The sequence below is a fragment of the Emydura macquarii genome, unplaced genomic scaffold (assembly GCF_026122565.2).
Source record: "Emydura macquarii macquarii isolate MOO-44397 ecotype Brisbane River unplaced genomic scaffold, CSIRO-AGI_Emac_v2 contig_691, whole genome shotgun sequence".
NCBI classification, from domain to species: domain Eukaryota; kingdom Metazoa; phylum Chordata; order Testudines; family Chelidae; genus Emydura; species Emydura macquarii.
In genome coordinates, this window is record NW_027130828.1 from 11,617,462 (window position 1) to 11,639,559 (window position 22,098).

The 22,098-nt window shown below is 46.7% G+C and overlaps 2 protein-coding genes across 7 annotated transcripts in view; one reads left to right on the plus strand and one right to left on the minus strand.

The window, feature by feature from the left end:
* LRRC8A (leucine rich repeat containing 8 VRAC subunit A) overlaps positions 1-2,155 on the minus strand; it is a 30,716-nt gene extending 28,561 nt beyond the window's left edge. For 2 of the 3 annotated variants that reach the window (XM_067542042.1, XM_067542043.1), the window contains exon 1: positions 1,933-2,073. The gene's annotated coding sequence lies outside the window, so the exon portion shown is untranslated. Of the gene's footprint in view, positions 1-1,932 lie in introns of all 3 variants that reach the window. The other variant, XM_067542044.1, reaches the window with a different exon arrangement.
* KYAT1 (kynurenine aminotransferase 1) lies at positions 2,080-22,015 on the plus strand. Of its 4 annotated transcripts, XM_067542057.1 has the most exons (16): positions 2,080-2,187; positions 4,644-4,763; positions 6,755-6,877; positions 8,334-8,622; positions 10,175-10,233; positions 10,853-11,003; positions 12,553-12,702; positions 13,229-13,315; positions 14,299-14,427; positions 15,106-15,226; positions 16,090-16,166; positions 16,523-16,612; positions 17,358-17,544; positions 19,052-19,128; positions 19,826-19,912; positions 20,454-22,015. In XM_067542057.1, the coding sequence occupies exons 4-16, from the start codon at positions 8,590-8,592 to the stop codon at positions 20,520-20,522; spliced, it is 1,317 nt and encodes a 438-aa protein (XP_067398158.1). In that variant the 5' UTR covers positions 2,080-2,187; positions 4,644-4,763; positions 6,755-6,877; positions 8,334-8,589; the 3' UTR covers positions 20,523-22,015. The 4 variants fall into 4 exon arrangements, with proteins under 4 accessions (XP_067398158.1, XP_067398157.1, XP_067398159.1 ...); XM_067542056.1 differs by lacking the exons at positions 2,080-2,187; positions 4,644-4,763 and having other exon boundaries at positions 6,777-6,877; positions 8,237-8,622; XM_067542058.1 differs by lacking the exons at positions 2,080-2,187; positions 4,644-4,763; positions 6,755-6,877; positions 8,334-8,622 and adding an exon at positions 7,848-7,859.
* Positions 22,016-22,098: the final 83 nt, after the last annotated feature.

The window sequence follows — 22,098 nt, forward strand, 5'->3', positions numbered from 1 at the left end:
AATTTGATATTGGACGCTAAATTGGAGCCCTCCCCATTAAGTTTTGTGCTTTGATATATTCCTGACAGTAATTTGGTAATAAGGCAGCATGGTTCCAATGTACAGCTTCAGTTGCTAAAATAATTAATCCTGCAAAAATGGAAAAGTTGATCCCCACCAAACATTGATGATTGGCTCAGTGACATGGCTGCCCTTACAGCTAACAGACAATGGGCATTCCACAGAAAGGGAACGCCTGGAAAATTCAGGGCAATTTGGGCTGACTTTTTAGGAGTCTATAACTAATACAGACCCTGAAGATACTTCTGTTGCTTTCCCCTTCCTTCCCCCTTCCTTCCTTAATCCTAATTATCTTTATTTACTTTGTGCATTATGAAGCATCTGGTATTTGAGTATATTTGTTGTATTTGAAAAAATTAATACATTTAAGAGATAATCCAACAATGCATTCCCCTGATCCCAATTCACATAAAGCAAAATCACGTATCTATAGTATGTTATTTTAATGCTGCTGTAGACTATGAATGTGGTTGTTCCTACAAAATAATTAAAAGGACTCCTCCAAAGTCTTCACCCCTAATTAAGCTTCTTGATTTAGCTGTGACTGGCTACCTCAAATATTTTTAAAAGAGTTTTACTGAACTTCATTTAGATCACCCCTTCCCCAAAAAAGACTACTATGACATAGCTAGCAGGTGCAGCAACAGGGCATCTTGTGTTTGTCATTGTGCTCTGAGCTTTGAGTACACATGATGCACAGTCAGCAGAGTCCTACTTTGCTTGTTATAAGGTGCTATAGCACCCCTCCCCCCCAATTCTGAGAATGGTTCGCTACAAAACAGATTGTAAAAGCAACAGTCAGCCTCTTGATGCCAATGTTGCCAAGAAAGAACAGAGAACAGACTTCCTTTCCTTACCAAGACGTCTTTCAAAGACTAATAACCACCTATATATATCTGAATTCTCATTTGCTTAACCCTTACAAGACTTGCTTTCCCACTTATTTCACTTCCCTTTTCCAGCTGAACACCTAACAAGCTGTAGATTTCACAAGAGCTCCTGGCAGAAACCATATAGACAAGGGGGAAACAAATTAATTATCTGGTTAGTCAGCAATTTCCCCGGTCTAACCCTGACAGAGTCATGAGCTCAGCTATAATTCCATGGTTTTTAGCCACACCACATAGTTCAACCCCTTTCTGATGCAAGGACCCCTCCATATCTTTGAACATTTGTAAGTTTCCTGCTCCCTTCCTTCTCTCCCCCACCGCTGAACAGGTCAGCGATCATTTCACCACCCACTCTGATCTGCAGATGGCCCTAAATGCCCCTGGCTGTACTGGAGTATACTCCCCCACCCACAACCCTATGGCGTATAGCGGGAGGGTGTGTCATCACCGCCCCACCAAAACAAAACCATCAACAGCTCACCCAGCTCAGGTCTCCAGGTAGGGACCGCTTCGGGCTAAGATTTCCCCAAGACTGCCCAGTAAGCCAGAGAGCATTTGCACAGCAAGAAGGTCCTAAAGACCAGCCTTAAAACAAGTAAAACCCAGAGGAGAGGGAGACTCTACAAGCTGTACCCCAAACTTCCCCCAAGGGCCCCTTCTCCCCTGTCCCCAGCATAGGCGCTGGGACTAGGAGTGCAGGGGATGCTACACCCACCACCACCATGACCTGAAGTGGTTTCCATCATATACCGGGTTTACGGTTTGGTTCAATGACTCTTAGCACCCCCACGATACAAATCAGCCCGGCACTCTGACCCCCCTTTTTCCTCCTTAACCGCTGCCTCTTGCCTCAGTTTCCCTTCCTGACTGCCCCCTTCTCCCATTTCCCCACCCCCCTTTCCTCTCCCACCTCCACTCCACCCCTCCCCGTGCCCCTTAACACCCGCTCCTCGCCCATCCCTGACAGCCCCCCAGCCCTTACCCCTCTCTCCAGCGGCTCTCCTCCCCGAGATGCTCTGGAGGGAGGAGCCCGGGGGCGGGGGCGTCCCGCAGGAGCCCCACCCCCTACCCGGAGAAGCCTCGTCCTCCGCACCCACCTAGCAGCGCCCGACCAGCTCCGACCTCCTCACTCCGGCTCCTTTTGTTCGGCCCTCCCTGACTGCACCAGTCGGGCTGCTCCGCCCCGGAACTGACCTCAGCCAGCCGGCATCGCCGCCTCCCGCGCTCCCTGAACGAGGTACGGGCGGGAGAGAAGGGATGAACGCGGGCGGCGCCATCTTTATGCGGGGCACCCATTGCGGTGGACGGGTCGCGCAGCCATCTTTGTGCGGGGCACGTTGGTGAAGCGAGGGGCGCCATGTTGGTAGGGGGCGCGTCTGTCGCTGGCTGCCGGGTGTAGCCATCTTTGTGAGGGGCGCCGCCATGTTTGTGCCTGGCTCAGCGCCTTAAAGGGACAGTAACTCCATTTTTCGAAATCACCCCAGTGACTTGACCAAGTCCAGGTAGCTCCCAAGGGTGCCTTCAACTGGAAGCTTTCAGGAGAGCCAGGGTTTGTAGCAACATCATTGGCTGAAATATTTCCCCTGTGCTGCTGTATGCTGGCTACTGCCCTTCTTCACAGAGGCAGCTGCATTTCGCTGGTGCTGAACACAGGTAGGGGACCAATTGATCCTTGGTGTTCCCCTCTTGACTTCAGAGAAGTGATGCCAGGGATGAATTAGGCCCTCGCTCCATTGACTTCAGCAATGTTACACCAGGGAGGAATGTGGCCCTATAATTTGTAAAGCATTTTGTGAGGCAAATCCTGTTTAAAGCATGTACATCCGATCAGTGGGGGATGATGCCCAGTGACTGATAGTACATCCCAATTTAACTCTTCATCTTTCAAAGAGGAAAAATAGGAAGCAAAGGCAGGAGGAACCAAGGACAACTTCACAGTTTTGTTCAGGCGTCTGTGATTTACATGACATTAAGGAGGAACTCACAGATTGCAAATACCATAGAAAACACAGACACAGTTGTATTATTATTAATTTGTTAAGTGCTGACAGCACGCTCAGTACCGTATAAGACACAAGGAAACAGACCATCCCACTTACCCCCAAAAGAGTAAGTAACCTGTTTACCAGGCTGATTTTGTCATGCACCCTGTTCAAACTGATAGATGTAGGGGATATCACATAGTTCCTATTATGAGATCTAACAGATCCTTGGTAAATCTGTTCTTCATTAATTTTTATTTAGGGCTAGGTTGTGCTCCTTTTGAAGTCAATAGAGGTTTCACCATTGACATCAGTGGAAGCAGCCTTGGGTCCTCCATGAGCTCCAGACAAAATCCAAGAGCTCCTCTGATGAAGAGTTCTGTGTAATCTCGAAAGCTTGTCTCTCTTACCAGCAAAAGTTGGTCCAATAAAAGATATTACTTCACTCACCTTGGGACCAACATGGCTACAACAACACTGCATACAACAGTTTATGTGTGTGTCAGTTACCAATAGCTAGAATAATTATAGTTAGTATTGATGGTTTTAAGTGGGTTTTTCAAAATAAAATGAGTGTAAAGAGAGTTTGCAATAATAAGAAGGAATTAATTTAAGTTGTATAGTCTACAGCTTTCCTTTCTGGGTCATAGAGACTAATCCACATCCATTTGCAGAAGGGAACATTTCTAAAATCCCACTACATTTCCATGGTAGCTCACCACTGTCAGGCCATTTGGTCGTGTCATGTTTGTTGTACTGCGCCCTGAATAGTAACATCGTTGCTGAATTCAACTATCCCCCGTGGTAATTTTGTGGCATCAGTAAAAGCAGGCTCCTAGGCACTGTACACGATTCACTGAGGTTTATTTTAATTAGACTGACTCATTTTAGAATGTTGGTCTGCATCGTCACATTTTAAAAAATTCATAAAGGAAAGATGAAAGGCGTTCATGATAATCTTATTAGTGCAAAAGAGGCAATTTGGTGTGGTTAAGTGTTTGAGAGTAGCAGATATTAACTGGTCTGCGCCTGCTAGTATATCGATAGTAAAATATAATAAATCTGTGGCTTTTTAGGAGCTTTACATTTGTCACTGTGCCGCACTAGCAGTTAGCATTATGGATCCTGTGACATGCATTTGAGTCATTATTATTCTATCCAGTAGAAGGCAGTGGTGCACAGACACACTAGCTAGTTCATTGGTATCTATATACAATATATCTGTATCTCCTTAAAATATGCCATTATGAGGGGGGAATTGTTTATGTCCTCTTTGGTTTTTTATGATGAAGCCCTGAAAACATGTTGTTTTCTAATTTTGCTTGGGAATTTTTTAACCTTACAAACTCCTAGAACGTCAAATACTGCTTTCTTTTCTACAGATCTTTTTGGAGGGCCCACTTATAAAGCAGAGCAATTATTCTGGAGTAAAATGACTTTTATTCTGGAACAGAGTGTGTCCACCCAGGGACTTATACAGATATAACTATAACAGAATAATTATTCCAGGATAGCTATGCCAGGAAATTTCCCTGTGCAGACAGACAAGCATTTAGGCACTTAGCAGCTCAAGCCACCTAATCACTTTAGAAAATGAGACTTTGGCTCCTAAGCCACTTCAGCACTTTTGAAAATGTTACCCCAAATCTCTTTTTCCCCTGAAAGATTTCCTCCCTCTAATTCTGCCTCTTTGCCGCCTTTCCCCGGACAGCTCGTCAGAGCTCCTCCCAGGAAGTCACAAGAGCAGCTGAAGCAAACCAGAAACCAAAAGGGTGAAGGGGAGACAGTTGTGCTCAACTGTGCAGAGTAAGAGAGACGGGTACAGCTTAGAGTAAGTCGATTTACCTTTCCCACTCTAAGAGCTGCTTTGTTGTATCAGACTATCAGTCTGTATTTGCTGGGATGCTGGCTGCTTCTCTGTGTTTCCTTCTTTGTCCTACAGTAAAATCATGGTACGAGCATTTACCCTGCTGCCTCTCAGGGAATAGGAGCTTGTGGGAACTGAGTCCCTCACGCTGGGTTATTTTTAGAGCAGGAATCACTACCAGTGCTATTTTTTACTTTTTGCTGATTCACTGGTGCAAAGGAGCCCAAGAAACAGAAGGACAAAGGAAATCATATTTACGACTAGCAGCAATAGGAAATATTGTGACTCTTTCTGCAGGTGACCTTATCAGGCTTTGGACTGATAACCCCTTTGTGTGCAGCAGCTCCCCAGCTCAGATTTGCACTGCCCCACTATGATAGAGCCTGCTTCATTCTCTTTTGAGAGCTGAGCCTGACTCTCTGGTTGAAAAACATGCCTAAATTAAAGGGGAATCCGTGAGCCTTTACCCACCTAAGTTGACTTTCCCTCTCCTCCTTTTTTGCTCTCTGAGCATGGGGTAGGTTACTGGCAATCTTAGAATTGCATGACAATATTGGGGAGGCATTACTGTAGCCAAATCTTTTGAATCTTTCCCAACCCTGATTTCAGCAGCCCGGACCTGTGCTAACTTGAAAGTGCAGAGACTTGTAGACACATCTTGGACCAGATCCTCATGTGGCATAAGGCGTAGCTCCGTATACTACCACGATGCTAGACCAGCTTACATCAGCTGAGACTGTAGCACCTTAATGATAATATCTAATGTTTATATAGTTCATATCTTAGCCCAAAGCGTCTGTCTTTCACACACACACAAACCCCTGAAATCCAAACATTCCCTACAAAGGGATGAAGCATCTATTTAACAGTCCCCAGCAATGCTATGCAACATTGTGGGCCTGATTCTCCTGTGCAAAGTGAGTGTAAAATGCTACTGTTCATATTTGATAGCAATCTCTACCCACCTTGCAGTGGTGTCAATGATAATATAAGGTGAACATTAACAGGGACTCACTATTCTGTATTTAGGACAGAAAGTGCTTCTATTTGTAATTTCAAGTTAATTCTTCCATGGTCTGCTTCAAATCCCTGGTTTAGTTTATTAAAAGCTGTGTGAATTAATCTGCATCTTATCAGCATAAAGGAACTTGTATTTTCTGAACAGAAGCAAGCCATTTTATTTGGGCTGAGCTTAAATTAGTTTGCCAAACCAGTGAGGTGCCAAGATGATATATTAGCTCTGTTAGCATCACACACTTAAGACAGTGCTGTACAACAGAGAGGATATCTGACATAAAGGAACATGCTGCATCAGAAATGTAAATTAATTTGTTTGAGGTTTTGGGTTGAACCTAAATAACAAAAACACTGGGGCAGGAAGCAGATTTCCTATTAAATGGGATAGAAGTTGAAACTGAATAGAGAAGAGCTGTGGCAGCTGGGATGATGAGGGCTTCTCTGAAATGGTAGGGCTACAGCCAGGATTTTGTATTTAACTAGTAGGAAGGAAGAGGAAAGGACGGGTGAAGCAGAGAAAGAAGCATGCATCAGGAACTGGTGAAAGCCTAGAATTGGTGTGTGAAGGAGAGAGGAGTTGGTGACGGAGCTTTACTCTGTGATCCTGGCTTTGCCATATGTCATAGAACCAAAGTGCAGTCTTGTGTTTGTTTGTCTTTAAACTGTGAAGTGAAGAAGCATTAAGTATCTTGTTCCTTTCTGGTCCCTTCCACCCTGCAAAAGACTTAACCCCCCAATCCCTCCCAAACATACACGCTACCTTTGGGTCAGCCAGCATATACGCAAGAGACTTAATCTGAATATAGAATAACTTAAGCTCTAGCCCTAAATGAGACACCTGTGCAAGTTTCCCTATTTAAATGGAGTCCTTGCATTGTATCTACAATAATGGAAGTGATGGTCTCATCCCTCTGTTTTGTGTCTTGGGGGAAATGCAGGTTTGTCCCTCTAGGACTGGAGTCAACAGCTACAGTGGCATGCTCAGGAAATCTGGACTGTCTCTGGGTCAGTACTTTCTGAGAAGGAAGAACCAGGCTGGATTTAGCTGGTACCTCAGCAAGGTATTGAACACCCAGCACTGCATTTCCCTGGGTTTTAGCCCAAGGCCTAGCTGATGCCTTCAACAGATCTAGAGCCTAGTCAAGCCTGTAGCACAAAGCTCAGTCCCATAGTGAACTAGCATCAACAGCAGTGGTGTCACAGAAATAACCAATGCAAGCTCTTCTTCCCTGCCCAACTAGTTGTAGGCGTCCCTTTTAAAGGGAATAGCTAATGCAGTGATACTCAGATTGAGGCTCATGAGCCGCGTGTGACTCTTTAATGTGTCTCCTGTGGCTCTCTGCAGCACATGATATTAAAACACTGTGTGATTTAATTATTAAATGATTTAAGTTATTAAACAATCACGATGCTCTTTTGGGTAATGTTGGTTGCTAATTTGGCTCTTGAACCACTGAGGTCTGAGTATCACTGATCTAATGAGAGCGTCCGCCCACATCCGGGTACCCAGACAGACTGATCTAATGAGTATGAGAGCAGTACTTCTAATTTGGAATGTGCATCTAACAAGAAGGTTAACCCCTTCTTGCAGAGATGGTAATACTTTGCACTTTTTTGCACCATTAAGGGATTTCCAAACACTTTACAAATATCAACACCCATTTGAAGTAGGGACGTGTTGTTATGCAAGGATATTGAGACACAGAGCTGTGAAGTAATTTGCCCAAGATCTCACAGTGATCTGTGGCAGAGTCAGGAATAGAATCCAAATCTCCTGACTCCCATTCCTATAGATTTGTCATTAAACCATCTTTCCCTCTCCTTCACCTCAACTGCAGCTAAGGAAATAGCTTAATTTGGGAATTGAGGGAGTTCTGAGTGCTGTTGAAAAGCTATATCCACCACCTGCCTCCAAATGCATGAATTTCAGAGGCCAACAGGTGAGCTGGGCAATTCTCCATCCATGCTGCCTCCAAAAGTGGTGGCCTGTCATGGTGAGATTCCAGACAAGCTCTTCATCCTGATGGTGGCTGTGCTGAAGAGGTCTCTGCTCTGCAGTTTTGGGGGAATGACTGATCTAAACCAGGGTTGGGAAAAGAGGAAACCAGTATAGTAAAGAGTTGGGTGGGTTTCTTATCTTCCTTCAAAAGCTTAGGGGGTTTGGAGGGCATTTCTGTGACTTGGGGTTTCTTACTTCAAGGTAATGTGTTCCTACTGATTGCTGGTTACTTTTCCAAGCTGATGAAGCAATATGTTCTGAATCTTGGCCAAGAACCTGCACTGCCACCAAGAACTTTATCTTGCAAATGAGTGAAATGGGACAGAACACTAGAGCTGTTAATGTTTAATCTTAAACTAACTTTTACTTGCTGGGTTATAAGTATCCTCTACTTAGCCTCTGCTCCCTTTATTCCCCCTAGAAACAGCAACAAGTTTCATGTCTCACCAATTCTCACATTCAAAGCGAACAAGAAGTGTATAGGAGAGGTTCTAAGGCTTTCATTGGTCTTCTCCTAGGCCATTTAATCCTGCAAAGTCTGTAGTACCTGTGGCAGTATGCATTAGCAGCTATGAAGGAGCTCAGAGTTCATCACAAGGCATTATACATGATAGATCTTGAGCCTAGCGCTTCCCTGCTCCCTCCAGAGACACCCGTCATGACCGTGCTGCCCAATGATTTACTTGTAAAATTCCTAATGAGGACTGAAGCTGCCTAAATGTCTTGAGACCTGGGAGTGACGTAACAGAGCGTTGTGACACTTATCAAATAATAATGCAGTCCATGGGAAACTACAGAGAGAAGGAGGTGAGTGGAAATTTATTCCCTAGCTGGGAAGCTATCAAGCATTCATAGGCAGGGAATAGAGAGCCTAGTGAAATGGAAATAGGCACAAAATTTCCCTGGCTTTCCAGCCACAAATGAATCACTTAATAACATCTCTAAGATATGGTCTTGCCTATCTATCCACACAGCTAAAACTCTCATCCAAGCTTTCTTCATCTTGCGTCTCAGTTTCTGCAACACCTTGAGGAGCTGGACTTGATGACTTCTGGAGGTCCTTCCAGCCCTACATTTCTATGATTCTCTTGCACTGCTCATATCCATTCAAAATGCTACTACGAATATCATTTTCTTAGCTCTTCACTTTGACTGTGTCCTCCCTCTCTTCACATCCCTTTAGTGATTCCCCTTTCTCCGTTGCATCAAACTTAAGGTACTTGTCTTTACTTTCAAGACCCTTCACAGACTACCCCTGTGCTACTTATTGTCTCTCATATGCTATTGAAAAGTCAACTCCTGCCTCCAATCAGCCAATTATCACAGCCACCATCACCCACTTCACTTATTAAATTCTCAAAGAAGCACCTTTGTGCTGCCACTCATACGTGAGAAGAGCTCCCCATAAACATCTACAAAGCCAGCACATTATCCTCCTTACACCTTTCCTTTGCCATGGTTTACAAAAAAATTGACACTGGTTAGACAGATGGTGGTCCTGGGACCACTGCCCATCATGCTGACCAGCATCATCTCATTATTTCTTTGTGCTCCCCCATCCGTCTGTCTACATCCAACTGTTGTCTCTTGTCTTAGACTAAGCTCTTGGAGGCAAGGAACATCTTTTTTTTTTTTGATGTTTGTAAAGCATCTAGTACAATTGGCTGCTGGTCCTGTACTGGGGGCTCCTAGGTGCGACTGCAATATGGATAATGAGGAATAAAAACACAGAAGATGTTCGCGCAAGAAGGGGGAGTGCAGTGTTCCTTAGGGAACTGGAGGTTCCTTATAAAGGCTCTTCCCTACATTCTGAGGGGACTGTTGAAGTTGAAGACAGTTGAGGGTAAGAGACTGCAATCTGCAGATGATGGGACAGATTTGTAGCTAGTGTATTTTGGCGTAGCTCCTTTCACTTCACCAGCTGATTTACACCAGCTGAGGATCTCACCCAATATATCTTGGCTCAGATTCTGTCTGCTGTTAGGTTTAAAAGGACACTGCCAGCTGCCTGGTCAGAAATAACACCCTTTTTTGTACTTTCATGGTTTTCTAAACTCTTCTGAAACTCAAAAATAAGTTAATTCTCTCTAATTTCAATCTTTCTGATCTTGCTTCCTTGTAAAGTGTCTTTAGCCTCAGATGGGAGGCACTACACAAGGGCAGACTGTCACTGTTACAGCTTTTCTTCTCAGCTACCTAGTGATTGATTAGGAAACCCCAGATAAGAACACACAATCTGTGGTCAACCGGGCAAAACTCTGAAGCTGCTGCTCTGCGGGAGGTACTGGCTTCTTTGACTATGGATCCCCGTCTTGGCATTAGTGAAAGCTTTTAACACTTTTTCTCCTCCTGTCTTCAGACAAAAATGTCAAAGCCGATTCAAGCTCAAAGACTGGAAGGAGTGGACAAGAATATCTGGTAAGTCTGCATGACTTGGGGCTGGGCAACTCTGAATGGAGCAGATGGTGGAAATTGATAGAAGATATAGCCAGCATAGAATCAGGCAAGGAAAGTAATGCTAACTCCCCCTTGGATAATCTGGTAGCTCTGGTGATAGACAAAGAATATTTCAATATTCAAGACACTTTTAGAGAAGATTCTATAGCAGAGATCTATGGCTATGGGTAAGCATCCTGGAAGAGAGGACAAACTAGGGGGTGAGATAGACAACTAGCTTCAGAGCAGGAGAAACCAATGTGGCCTAAGATGTAGTGGTGGCTCTAGGGGTCTAGTTTTGGGTGGTGTTCTGTAACTTACCTTAGCTGCAGTGTGATCATTAAGGACGTGTTAGAAAAAGTCCCTACGTTTTCTGTTAAAGCTGCTGGGCTGTTGTGGTGATAGGGGAGCTGCTGCAGCTTTGGAGTCTCCTTCTAAGATGGGCCCTATCCAGTCTGGGGCTGTGAAACTGCTGCCCTGCACAGATCCTTCTCCTGGAAGAGCTGTTCAGTTAATTTATCAGACAGAGGGATCCTGACAAGAAAAGTGGTGTACGAGGGCGGGTGGGGACCCTCTATAAACCCTTGTATTCTTTCTGCAGGGTGGAGTTTGTGAAACTGGCTGCCACTTACCCAACGGTGAACCTTGGCCAGGGCTTCCCTGACTTTCCCCCGCCAGACTTTGTGAAGGAGGCGTTTGTGAAGGCTGTCAGTGCAGAGAACACCATGGTGCACCAGTACACCCGGGCCTTTGTGCGTGAGAGATTCACCTCCTCCTCTTAGAGCAGATGTTGCTGCCTGAGGGCCTTTGCCCCTTACAGCTCACCATGGAGTTGAATAGCCAAGGCTTGAAAAAACCCCTTGTACACAGCAAACAGCTGTTTTGGCTGGGCTGAGTGGAGCTGGGGAGCCACTGAGTTCTTCTCTGGAGGGGAGGAGAGCAGAGTGGCCCAGGGGCTGAAAGTTCTTTCTGAAGGGGGGAGAGGGCAGAATGGGAGCAAAGTCACCTGAATCCACACTTCCCAAATCCTCCTTCACTCACCATCCAAGGAGTTCCATGCTCTGTCTGGCGGTTGTGCAAGGACTTTTCAGGTGAGGCTGGGGGGCTAGCAGCACTCTAAACTGCCCTTGAATCATCAGTCGATCGTATTGCTCCATTGACTGCACAGTGCATTTCCACCTCGTTTAAACAAGAGCACTGCCTTCCACCGGTACGATAACAGGACTTACTGGGGTTATTATTGAGGGGAAGGATGGCCCAGTGGTTAAGGTACTGATCTGGGACTTAGAAAACACAGGTTCAAGTCTTTACTCCATCACAGATTCCCTGTCTGACCTTGGGCGCATCATGTAGGTCTAGGCTGGATGTTAGGAAACACTGTTTCACTAGGAGGATGGTGAAGCACTGGAAGGGGTTACCTAGGGAGGTGGTTGAATCTCCATCCTTAAAGGTTTTTAAGGCCCAGCTTGACAAAGCCCTGGCTGGGATGATTTAGTTGGGGTGGGTCCTGCTTTGAGCAGGGGGTTAGACTAGATTTCCTCCTGATATCCCTTCCAACCCTAATCTTCTATGATTCTATGTAGTCTCTCTGGGCCTCAGTTTTACTTCTGTAATGTGGACATAATAGCATAGGCCTGCCTGACATGGGTGTTGGGAGGTGCTCAGATAGTGCAGTGATGGGAGCCATCTAACAACCTAAGACAGATAGATGGCAACATCAAGTTTCATTTGGCAGCAGTAAAGCTGTTACCATGCCAATCATGTGGGGCAAAAAGTGCCTCAAACCCTGACCTGATGTCTGCCCATCCTCTAGGAAATGCCGACAGTCCACTGGAACCTCAGTATCTCCAGAAAGACCTCTGCATACCACTGCTGCACAAAGGTTGTGGTGGGAATCAGCCGCAAAAGGGTTCATTGACAAAATTAATATCTGCACCCTCTTGAGATGTTAGTGCAGCGAGTCAAGGTGGCTGAACTGGCTTATTCTTAATAGCTTGGCCTCCAAGATCCCCCCAGACACTTGGGAGGGAGGGGGCTCCACCAATGTTTCCTCTAAATGTTCTTTGTATTGAGCGGGCTACAAACTCCAGTGAGTGCTACATTTTTGTCATGGGGCGAGCTTACTCCTGGGGCGTGGAGGGGTGAGGGGTTTGTGTCAGCTATCCTGCTAACAATGTCCTGCTTCTATTCATTAAGTGCTAAAGGTTCTGCACTGCCCCACACGCAACTAGCTTAGCTTCCCTCACGAGGCTGATCCAAACGGAGTTGCGTGACTCTCTCTCCCCCGATTTCTTGCTACAGGGACACCCGGCGCTGGTGACAATCCTGGCCCGCTTTTTTGGGAAGCTGTTAGGCCAAGAACTTGACCCTCTGACCAACGTGCTGGTGACAGTCGGGGCGTACCAGGCTCTTTTCTGCTGTTTCCAGGCTTTGGTTGATGAAGGCAATGAGGTAATCAGGGACTCTCCCTCTGTCGCACAACTCAATCCTGGCAGATGCACTTGTTCCAACCCCACCACGTTGTGGAATCTGAATGAAGTTGGAGACCTTTGCTTATTTACGGAGCTCCCTTTCCCCACCCCAGGAAGGGCTGCCCACCTGCTTCTGTTTGTTAGGGGCTGCCTGGGATTCTAGTCCAAACCTTTCCTCTGGAGCAGGACACCTTAACCGGGGTTTCTGCAGATCCTTGTCCTCTTCAGCCCTCAGCTGTTACACTCTCACCAGAGGCCACACCTCCCTATGGGCATTCACCAGTACTCTCATTTCCATGAGTGGCAAAATGGCCTTTCTGCCCATGCTCGATTTGTTCTTCTTTCTGGTACCCAGCCGCTTTGGGGGTCTCAGATCCTGAGCTTAAAGTAATGACCTGTAGCTGGGAGCGAAATCTCCTGTCCCCTCCAACCTGTCCCTGCATCCATCAGCACTAATCAGAGGAGCAATTGTGAGGACTCTGATGCTGCCTCTGGTACCTTCCCAGGTGATTATCATTGAGCCCTACTTTGACTGCTATGAGCCGATGGTGAAAATGGCTGGGGGCACACCTGTGTTCGTACAACTACGACCGGTAAGTGGGCATCCAGGCAATGCCACTGTGGGGTGTGCAGACTTTAAGAAGCCTGCTGCTCTCTTTCTCTCCAACCCCTCTGATGGGAAATGGCAAGCGAGGGGGAGGGGCAGCTTCACAGTGTGTCCGGGATGAAACACGATTGTAGAAGTGGTGAGTTTGGTTCTGTAAACAGAATTGGCTTCTGCGTGACAAGAACCAGGTCACGTTCAATAAAGCCTGCAGTTTTACCAGGACAAGCCCCATGATTTGCAGTGCCCCAAGTTGCTGCGAACAGGGAACCAGATAATTTGTTCCTCTCCACACTGGTCCCATTGCCAGAGGGGTTGGCAGAGGGGAGTTTTCTTCCTCGCTGATCCTGCTGCTGCGGATGCAGATAAGTCAGTCTTCAGTTTGCAGACCTTGCAGTAAGTTGAGAGGGCCCCTAAAAGAGCAAATCCCAAGAAGCCTCTTGCTTTGTGCATAAGGCTGACCCTGAACATTATCTGGAACTCATGGCTTCAGCAACTCCCTGCAAGAAAGCCCCAGGCATTGTTACCAGTATGTACATGCTGAGCTGGCTGGAGAGAGGATGGTGGATTTGTTTCCATCCTCTTGTAGCTACACAACCTGCATTATTCTAAGAGTAGAGGGAGGGAGGGAGGAAGGATGGATTGAAGGCACAGGACTAGAAGTCAGGCAGGATTCCTGGCTTCTATTTCTGTCTGTTATACTGTCTTGCTATGTTACTTTGCACAAGTCACTCATTTCTTTGTGCCTCAGTTTCCCCATCTGTAAAATCAGGGTAATTATGCCCATCTAGCTCACCAGGGGTTTTGTGAGATGGCTTAATCCATTAGTGTTTGCAGAGTGCTTTGAGATGCTCAGGAGGGGGCTGGAGATGGGCAATGTATTTTTAACAGCCCAGAGCAGGGGGCAAGTCTGTCCCCATGTCCACAATCATTTGTTGCTTTTGATCATGATTCCCTCACTTTCTTCTCCAGAAAGCTACAGAAGCTGGAAAACTGATGTCCAGCAGAGACTGGCAGCTGGAACCAGCAGAACTGGCCTCCAAATTTACCGAAAGAACCAAAGTCATCGTTCTGAACTCACCCAACAACCCCCTGGGGAAGGTAGTGCCTCTAGCAGCTGGGAGAGCTCCCTCTTCCCTCTGTAGGGACCCTGAAAACAATTACATGAGGAAGCCTGTGGTGGGTGTCTTCTTAGAGCCAGCGCTTGGGTGGGGTCCCACAGTCAGCTCCTTCTTTCTGAAGAAGATCCTCAGAAAACCTGGCAGCCCCAGAAGCTGGGGGTGTTTGTGAGATGATCCGCTGATGATTCCACTTTGCAGCAGTCGTAGCACCAGCCTTTGAATGTGGGAGCAGGAGGGAGGGAAGGAGGGATAGCTATTAGACCCCCTTGGGTGACCCTGTGTTACCACATTACACTCACTGCCAGAGGGGAGAGCGGTCTCGATCCTGGTCTTTCACTTCTTGACTGGCAAGGAGCATCTCCAGAGGTGACACACAGCTCTCTGGGGGTGGGAGAGAGCACCTCATCCTATAGCCAGCAGAAGTCTCCCTACTTAGGTAATTTGAGGTGGAGGACATGCCCTGGTCCCTGGGTCTGCTGCTGTAACAAGGATGTTCCTGCCAATTGTCTGCTTGCTCCAGGGAGAGAACATCTGGCTGAGACGCTGGAGCAGGGGCCCAGAAGTCCCACTAAAGCTAAGCCTGAGAACTCACTGTGGAGTGGTAGAGCTCAGAAATGCTGTGTCTGATAGCCTCTTCTCCTCCTCCTGTCTGCCATAGGTGTTCAGCAGGGAGGAGATGGAGCTCATCACAGACCTGTGTGTGAAACACGATGTCCTGTGCTTCAGTGATGAAGTGTATGAGTGGTTGGTCTATGATGGGAAGGAGCACATCCGGATTGGTAAGGAGGACGGCTTGTCAGTGTCTGGGCCTACGCTACACCCCCTCTGTCTGCAGCTCTTTCCTTTGGGGAGCACAGAGGTCAAAGCCGCTGTACTTGGAGGTGGGGAGACAATGACTAGTCAAATTTATTTCACTTGCTTTATCCCCAAAACAACGAGAATTGAGTATTTAAGTGACATTAATGCAGCCCTGACATTCTCTCTCCTGACCTGCAGCACTCCCTGCTATGCCATCGCTGGGTTGCCGCTCAGAGATCTTCCAGTGCACCTTGGTCTTGGCCTCCACACCAGCTGTTCTCTCAGCTGTTTGACTCCAGCGGAGTTTCTTATCCTGGAATCAGTCAGTCAGGAGTGAGTGGAGAAATGGCCTCGAAGGGTGAAATCCTGGCCCCACTGAAGTCAATAGCAAAACTCCCATTGACTCCAGTGGGGCCCGGATTTCACTTCTAGTTTGTAAAATTGGACCAACACTTTTAAAAGTGTCTATTATTTTGGGTGCTTCAGTTTTTGGGTGGCCAACTTGAAGACTCTGGGTCTGACTTCTGAAGTGCTGCAGTACGGTGAAGTCACTAGAAGCTCTGTGTGCTCAGTACCTCTGAAAACCAAGCCTAGGATGTCCTGCATTGTGTACCTCAAAACTGAAGCACCTATAGTTAGTTAAAAGGCGCACCTTCTGAAAACTTGTCTGCTTTTAAAGTGCATTGGGGTCCATTTCAATGAAAGGCCCTTTATAAATGCATGATGGCTGCAGGGATTGCAGTGGGCACAATGATATGCCAGTGTCGTTAATACAATATGAGGACAAATTATATTGTTCGCTGTGAGATCTTCCAGCTGTTTTTCTCTCTTGTTTCGTTGGCAGCCAGTTTGCCGGGCATGTGGGATCGCACAATAACCATTGGGAGTGCTGGCAAAACCTTCAGCACAACAGGATGGAAGGTGATGGATTCTGGAGTGGTAGGGGAATTTACCCCACATAAAACCTTTCTGTCCCCGATTCAGTTGTTCCAGTGTGGGACTCTGGCTGAGGGTCAGTCTCCCTGAAATCAAATCCATCCTTCCTATTCCCTGAAATTGCTCTGATTGTTGGACTGCCTGTCCAGCTGAGATGTATTATAACCTGGGGACTCTCTCTGTTTGTCTTTAAATCGGTGAGACCGAAGGTAACAGAACGCTTTACAAACAGACCTGGTCTTGTGCACAATATAGTATGAAGTGGCAGTAGGTAAATTAAGTGGAGCAGGTGTAAGCTACCTGGGAATCTGAAACACGCCCCCATCTCTGTGTTGTAACAGGTTGGCTGGACTTTGGGCCCTGATCGCCTTTTGAAACACCTCAGAACTGTCCATCAGAACTCTGTGTATCACTGTCCGACAGCGGCTCAGGTAAGGGGCCGTGCACCTGGCGAGGTGCTGCCTCAAATCCGTTGTCTGATTTAATCCCGAGCCCCTCTGGAGAGAGATCTGGTAACTGTCTCCCCAGACCACAACTGTGCGGAGCCTAGAGGTCAGAGCCTCATACCCACTTGGATGCACCATCCAGGGAAGATGCAACTTCCCTGAGCAGGTGCGGGACCAGCAAGCTCGCTTAGTCCCTTGGGTGATATAAAAGCCAGGGTAGGCCATTGGATGCCTAACCTCCTCATGCCTCCTGTCTGTGGTCCTGAAATGGCAAATGAACAGCAAGTGGCATAGCTGGTCTTTGTCAGCCCAGGAAACCGACGGAAGATAATGCATTGTGACCCAGGATGTCTGCCTCTCAAATCACTTCACAATATGCCTGGAGGGCAGGGGACGGAGTCAAGCAACTCCAACTTGTCAGGCATGCTCTCTGTGCAGTATTGACTGTCTCCAGAGCTGGGGCAAGGGCTTTTCTGTTGTGAGGGGTGGGAAGCAAAGATTTTATTGATCTAGGCCTGGTGTTTTCTTAACCCACCCCTAATCATGTGAACAAGTGTGAAAACCCCAGTTCATGGGCAGCCTCTAGAATCTGCAAGTAAACCTACCACGAACTCTGAGTATTTTGCTGCTTCTGTCGAGGGAAAAGGGTCCCCCCGATGCTCTGAGCATGCACAGGGGATGCTTTCCACCTGGGTCTGAGTTCCTCTCTCCGTCATCTCTCTCTTTGCAGGAAGCCGTGGCTCAGGCATTCCAAAGAGAGTTCGATAACTATGGGAAGCCAGACAGTTATTTTGTCCAGCTGGCTGAGCAGCTACAGCAGAAGCGGGATTGGCTAGTTCAGAGCTTACTTGCTGGGGGCATGAAGCCCATCATCCCGGAGGGCTCCTACTTCCTGACGGCAGACTTCTCAGAGTTCAGTAAGTTCATGGGACTGTTTGTTTTTCCTGCTTCCAAACTTCACATTAAAGGAATGGTGCTCACAGCTTGGGATTGTTCAACATCTTTATTAATGATCTGGAGGATGGAGTAGATTGCACCCTCAGCAAGTTTGCGGATGACACTAAGCTGGGGGGGAGTGGTAGATATCCTGCAAGGTAGGGATAGGATACAGAGTGACCTAAACAAACTGGAGGATTGGGCCAAAAGAAATCTAATGGGGTTCAACAAAGATAAGTGCAGAGTCCTCCACTTAGGAAGGAAGAATCCCATGCACAGCTATAGACTGGGGACCGACGAGCTAGGCAGCAGTTCTGCAGAAAAGGACCTGGGGGTAACAGTGGATAAAAAGCTGGATATGAGTCAGCAGTGTGCCCTGGTTGTCAAGAAGGCTAATAGCATATTGGGCTGCATTAGGAGGGGCATTGCCAGCAGGTCACAGGAAGTGATTATTCCCCTCTATTCGGCATTGGTGAGGCCGCATTTAGAATATTGTGTCCAGTTTTGGGCCCCCCCACTACAAAAAGGATGTGGACAAGTTGGAGAGAGTCCAGCGGAGGGCAACAAAAATGATTAGGGGGCTGGAGCACAGGACTTATGAGGAGAGGCTGAGGGAACTGGGCTTGTTTAGTCTGCAAAAGAGAAGAATGAGGGGGATTTGATAGCGGCCTTTAACTACCTGAAAGGGGGTTACAGGGAGGATGGGGCTAGGCCGTTCTCGGTGGTGGCAGATGACAGAACAAGGAGTAACGGTCTCAAGTTGCAGGGCGGGAGGTCTAGGTTGGACATTAGGAAAAAGTTTTTTACTAGGAGGGTGGTGAAGCACTGGAATGGGTTACCTAGGGAGGTGGTGGAATCTCCATCCTTAGAGGTTTTTAAGCTGAGGCTTGACAAAGCCCTGGTTGGGATGATAAAGCTGAGGTTAGTCCTGCTTTGAGCAGGGGGTTGGACTAGATGACCTCCTGAGGTCCCTTCCAACTCTAATATTCTATGATTCTATGAACATGGAGTCTAGAATAAGATAAAGCATGGTCCATTTCCTTTACTTTAAGTAGGGAAGGGAAAGGAAAGACAATGGCAGGTAGGTGGGGGGGGAGAGGAAATGTATTGCTTAATGAAGTGATGATTTAGTAGCGCTGGCTTGAATTGGGCACAGCGTGAGCATGTGCCCTGCCATCTCTCCCACACATCTACAGACACCTCTGCATGGCCCGTGACCACCCCTGTGCAAGGGTCTTTCCTGGCCTTGGGATTCTCTTGAGCAGAGACTGACACTTGTGCTAAACTGATCAGGATGAAATGGCCACATGTGTTTTCACCTATGACCTGAGCCAGAGTTTGAACCCAAGTCCCTAGAAGGGACACACTAGTGTGCTTGCCCACAATGGTATCTAGCTCCATGTGGGTATTTGTGTCAACTGGGAAATCCATCTGTGTCCCATTTGTTTCACCATCTCCCTTGCCCATACTGCTGTGTGTGTCTTGCAGAAAGTGAACTACCTGACCTCCCTGACTCTGATGAACCCTACGACTCTGAGTTTATAAAGTGGATGATTAAAAACAAGGTAAATGCCTCTGTCACTCTCCAGGGTGCTCGTTTTCTGGGAAGGTTTCCCTGTTCTCTTTGCTCCAGTTCGATCTAAGGGAGCTTGATTTTGTGACTGTGGAGCATTGACTGGAAATCATTGGATCTGCTGCTTAAGGATGGCTACCATTGCCCCACCCAGTTGCGTAAACAGCCTTTTTAATTCAAATCCTCTTCCTTCTAGTGTCCTGTCTCATACTAAAGGAGCTCATCAGTGGCATCCCCTAGATTAGCCATTTGGTCATATCCCCATCCTCCACCAGATTCCTTCAGAAGTCAGGGTATGAAGGCCCCTCTAGGTGCAGAAGGACATGCACCAGTGACCACCTTGTTGCACCCTGCTGCCTGTGTCATTCCCTCATCTTGCTGATTAGCTCTGTGAGGATCCTAACACAAGAGGCTGAGCCAGAAATGTATCCCGCAAGGAAACAGGGTGCAGGAGGGGGGATAACGCCTGGTTTGCCAGGCAGCAGGTTGGTTTCTGTTGAGATGTTTGAATTTGATCTTGAAGAGCAAACAGCTGCCAGTGTGGTTCATGTCTGCTCCGTGACCTGGGGTGCCCGGGAGCAATGAACCCACTGCAGATGTGTGTCTGCTGATCAGAGAGTGACACAAGGCAGTGTGCAGAAGCTGAGAAAAGAATAACCGTGTGTGCACCCTCTTTTCCCCCTTCACAGGGTTTAGCTGCCATTCCAATCTCCGCTTTCTACAGCACGCCACACAAGAGGAATTTTGACCATCTCATCCGCTTCTGCTTTGCGAAGGTGAGGCATCTAGGGCAACATGCAAGAAGGGGAGTAAGTCCAGGTAGTAAATAAGGCTTATGCTAGAAGGGATAAGTGGCTAAGACTTGGGCTTAAATATCTAACAATAACTTGGAACCACTGATTCAAAGTCTGGCAGGACTGACTCAGTATTTCACCCTTCAGAGATAAATAAAATTAGATCAGCGTCAGTGTCTTTCACATAAGATCCTAATCCAGGTTCTATCTATCCATGGCCACTAAAGATCCCAGGCCACTTTGAATAAGTGCAGAGTTTCACCCCAGTGTGTCTGGTCAAAATTTCCTCTCTTCTCTATTACTATATAGAGACTAATGTGCATTGGTTGCCTGCTTAGCTGCTGCCCTCTATCCCAGAGGTGGCTACATTTCAGTGGTGCTGTATATACAGCATTTGTGATCCTTCAGGTTGAAACGGGGGATATAAATCATACATGACTCATCACTGTATTTTATTATTCGGTGTGGAGAGGGAGAGTGTGGGATGCAGCCTGGCAGGGCTGACAGTCTGATGTTTGCTCAGGAGGATACTACGCTGAAGGCAGCAGAAGACATACTGCAACAATGGAGGCTGGAGAAAACTGGCCAGTGAATACTCTGGACAAAATACCAGACTTGCCTGCACCCTGCTCTGATCTGCTATGTCCTGCTTTCCTTGATGCAGCATTTTGGCTACCGATCCTTTGCTTACAGTCCTTATTTTAATTCTTTATTGCATCATTGGATTTCAGTCACCTTCTCTACCACCCACATGGGCAAGAGGTTTGTCGGCCCTAGGATCTGGTTCAAAGCTTCTTAACGCTGTCCACTAGTGAAAAGGTTTTCCTGTTCCTTGGACCTTGTGAGCCTGTGTATACGCTGGAAAAACTTGATTTCCTCTTTATATTCTCAAAAGCTTCACTGACTTATTCATCCTGGGTTTCCTGGAGCTAAAACACAAGACAAGAATGGTTGCTGGGCTCCTCCTTGCCCCCATACCATTGTGTATGTTCTAAATAGGCTGGTCCCAGTGATCCTCAATCATTAGAGTTCAATGACAAGTGAACTTTTACTTTATCAGAACTTTTTCCATCACTTTACATATCTGATAAAGCTCATTGCGGAATAGACAACCAGCTCATCCAGAAAACAGTCTGTCCAAATAATTAGTTCAGTCTACCTCTAAACTCCCCCCTCCATCCTCTTAATAGAACTGGCTGTGCTCTAACTGTCACCTCCTGGCAGAATATTATTATTATAAAGCAGACACTTCTGGACTTCAAGAATGATGCACGGAGTCAACTGGGGAGGGAAGAATTTAAAGTTGCAGGGTGTGTCCTACTTTCCCTTTCCTTTATACTTTTGGTCCTTTACAGAAATTCACTAGTGAGGGGAGCAGCAGAGAGTTTCTGTATTTTTGTCTTTCTGATGCTCCCCTGTGAAAACAACTGGATTATTCTTGAGAAAGTTTAGATAATTAACTGATGTGGCATCTTAATTTAAACATGGGTAACAATGTGAGCCTAAATAAATGTAACCTAGCTTCTTAAATCATTCGAAAGCAGAGCATAACAGACCAATTAATAAGGATTTGCAGTACAAGTTTAAATTACTAAAATGTACATAAAGGAATAAATATGTCTGCTTAATACATCTAACATTCATCATCTGCCCTAGCTATCAATAAAGTTTTAACTGGGATGCAGTGGCTGCATTAACACTACTGAATTACAGAGAGAGGCCAAATTCTGCTCTTCTGCCATTGCTATTGAAGTTGTGGAGGTTGCACTAGAGACAGGGAGAAGAGAATTTGCCTTGCTGTCTTCTAGGCCAAGGGAGGACAGCCCAATAACTTCAAACACCTTTCACTTTCCTGTATGTGTCAAAGGCGTGAGGATAAAGGGATTGTTAGATTATTAAAATGAAAATGAACAGGATTTAAAATCGTGTTTTCTTTTGCCATTAGTGGGGCTTACGTTGTGCTTTGCACCTTGTATGTGCCTAGGGGGACCAGCTGTCCTGATTTTAGAGGGACAGTCCTAACAGTCAGGGCCTTGTCTTGTATAGGCACCTATTACCCCACCGGCCCATCCGCTCCCAATTTTTCACACTTGCTACCTGGTCACCCTGTGTGTGCAGGACCCTGCACCAGAGCCAGTGTCCATGGCCCTATGGACTGTGGGACCACG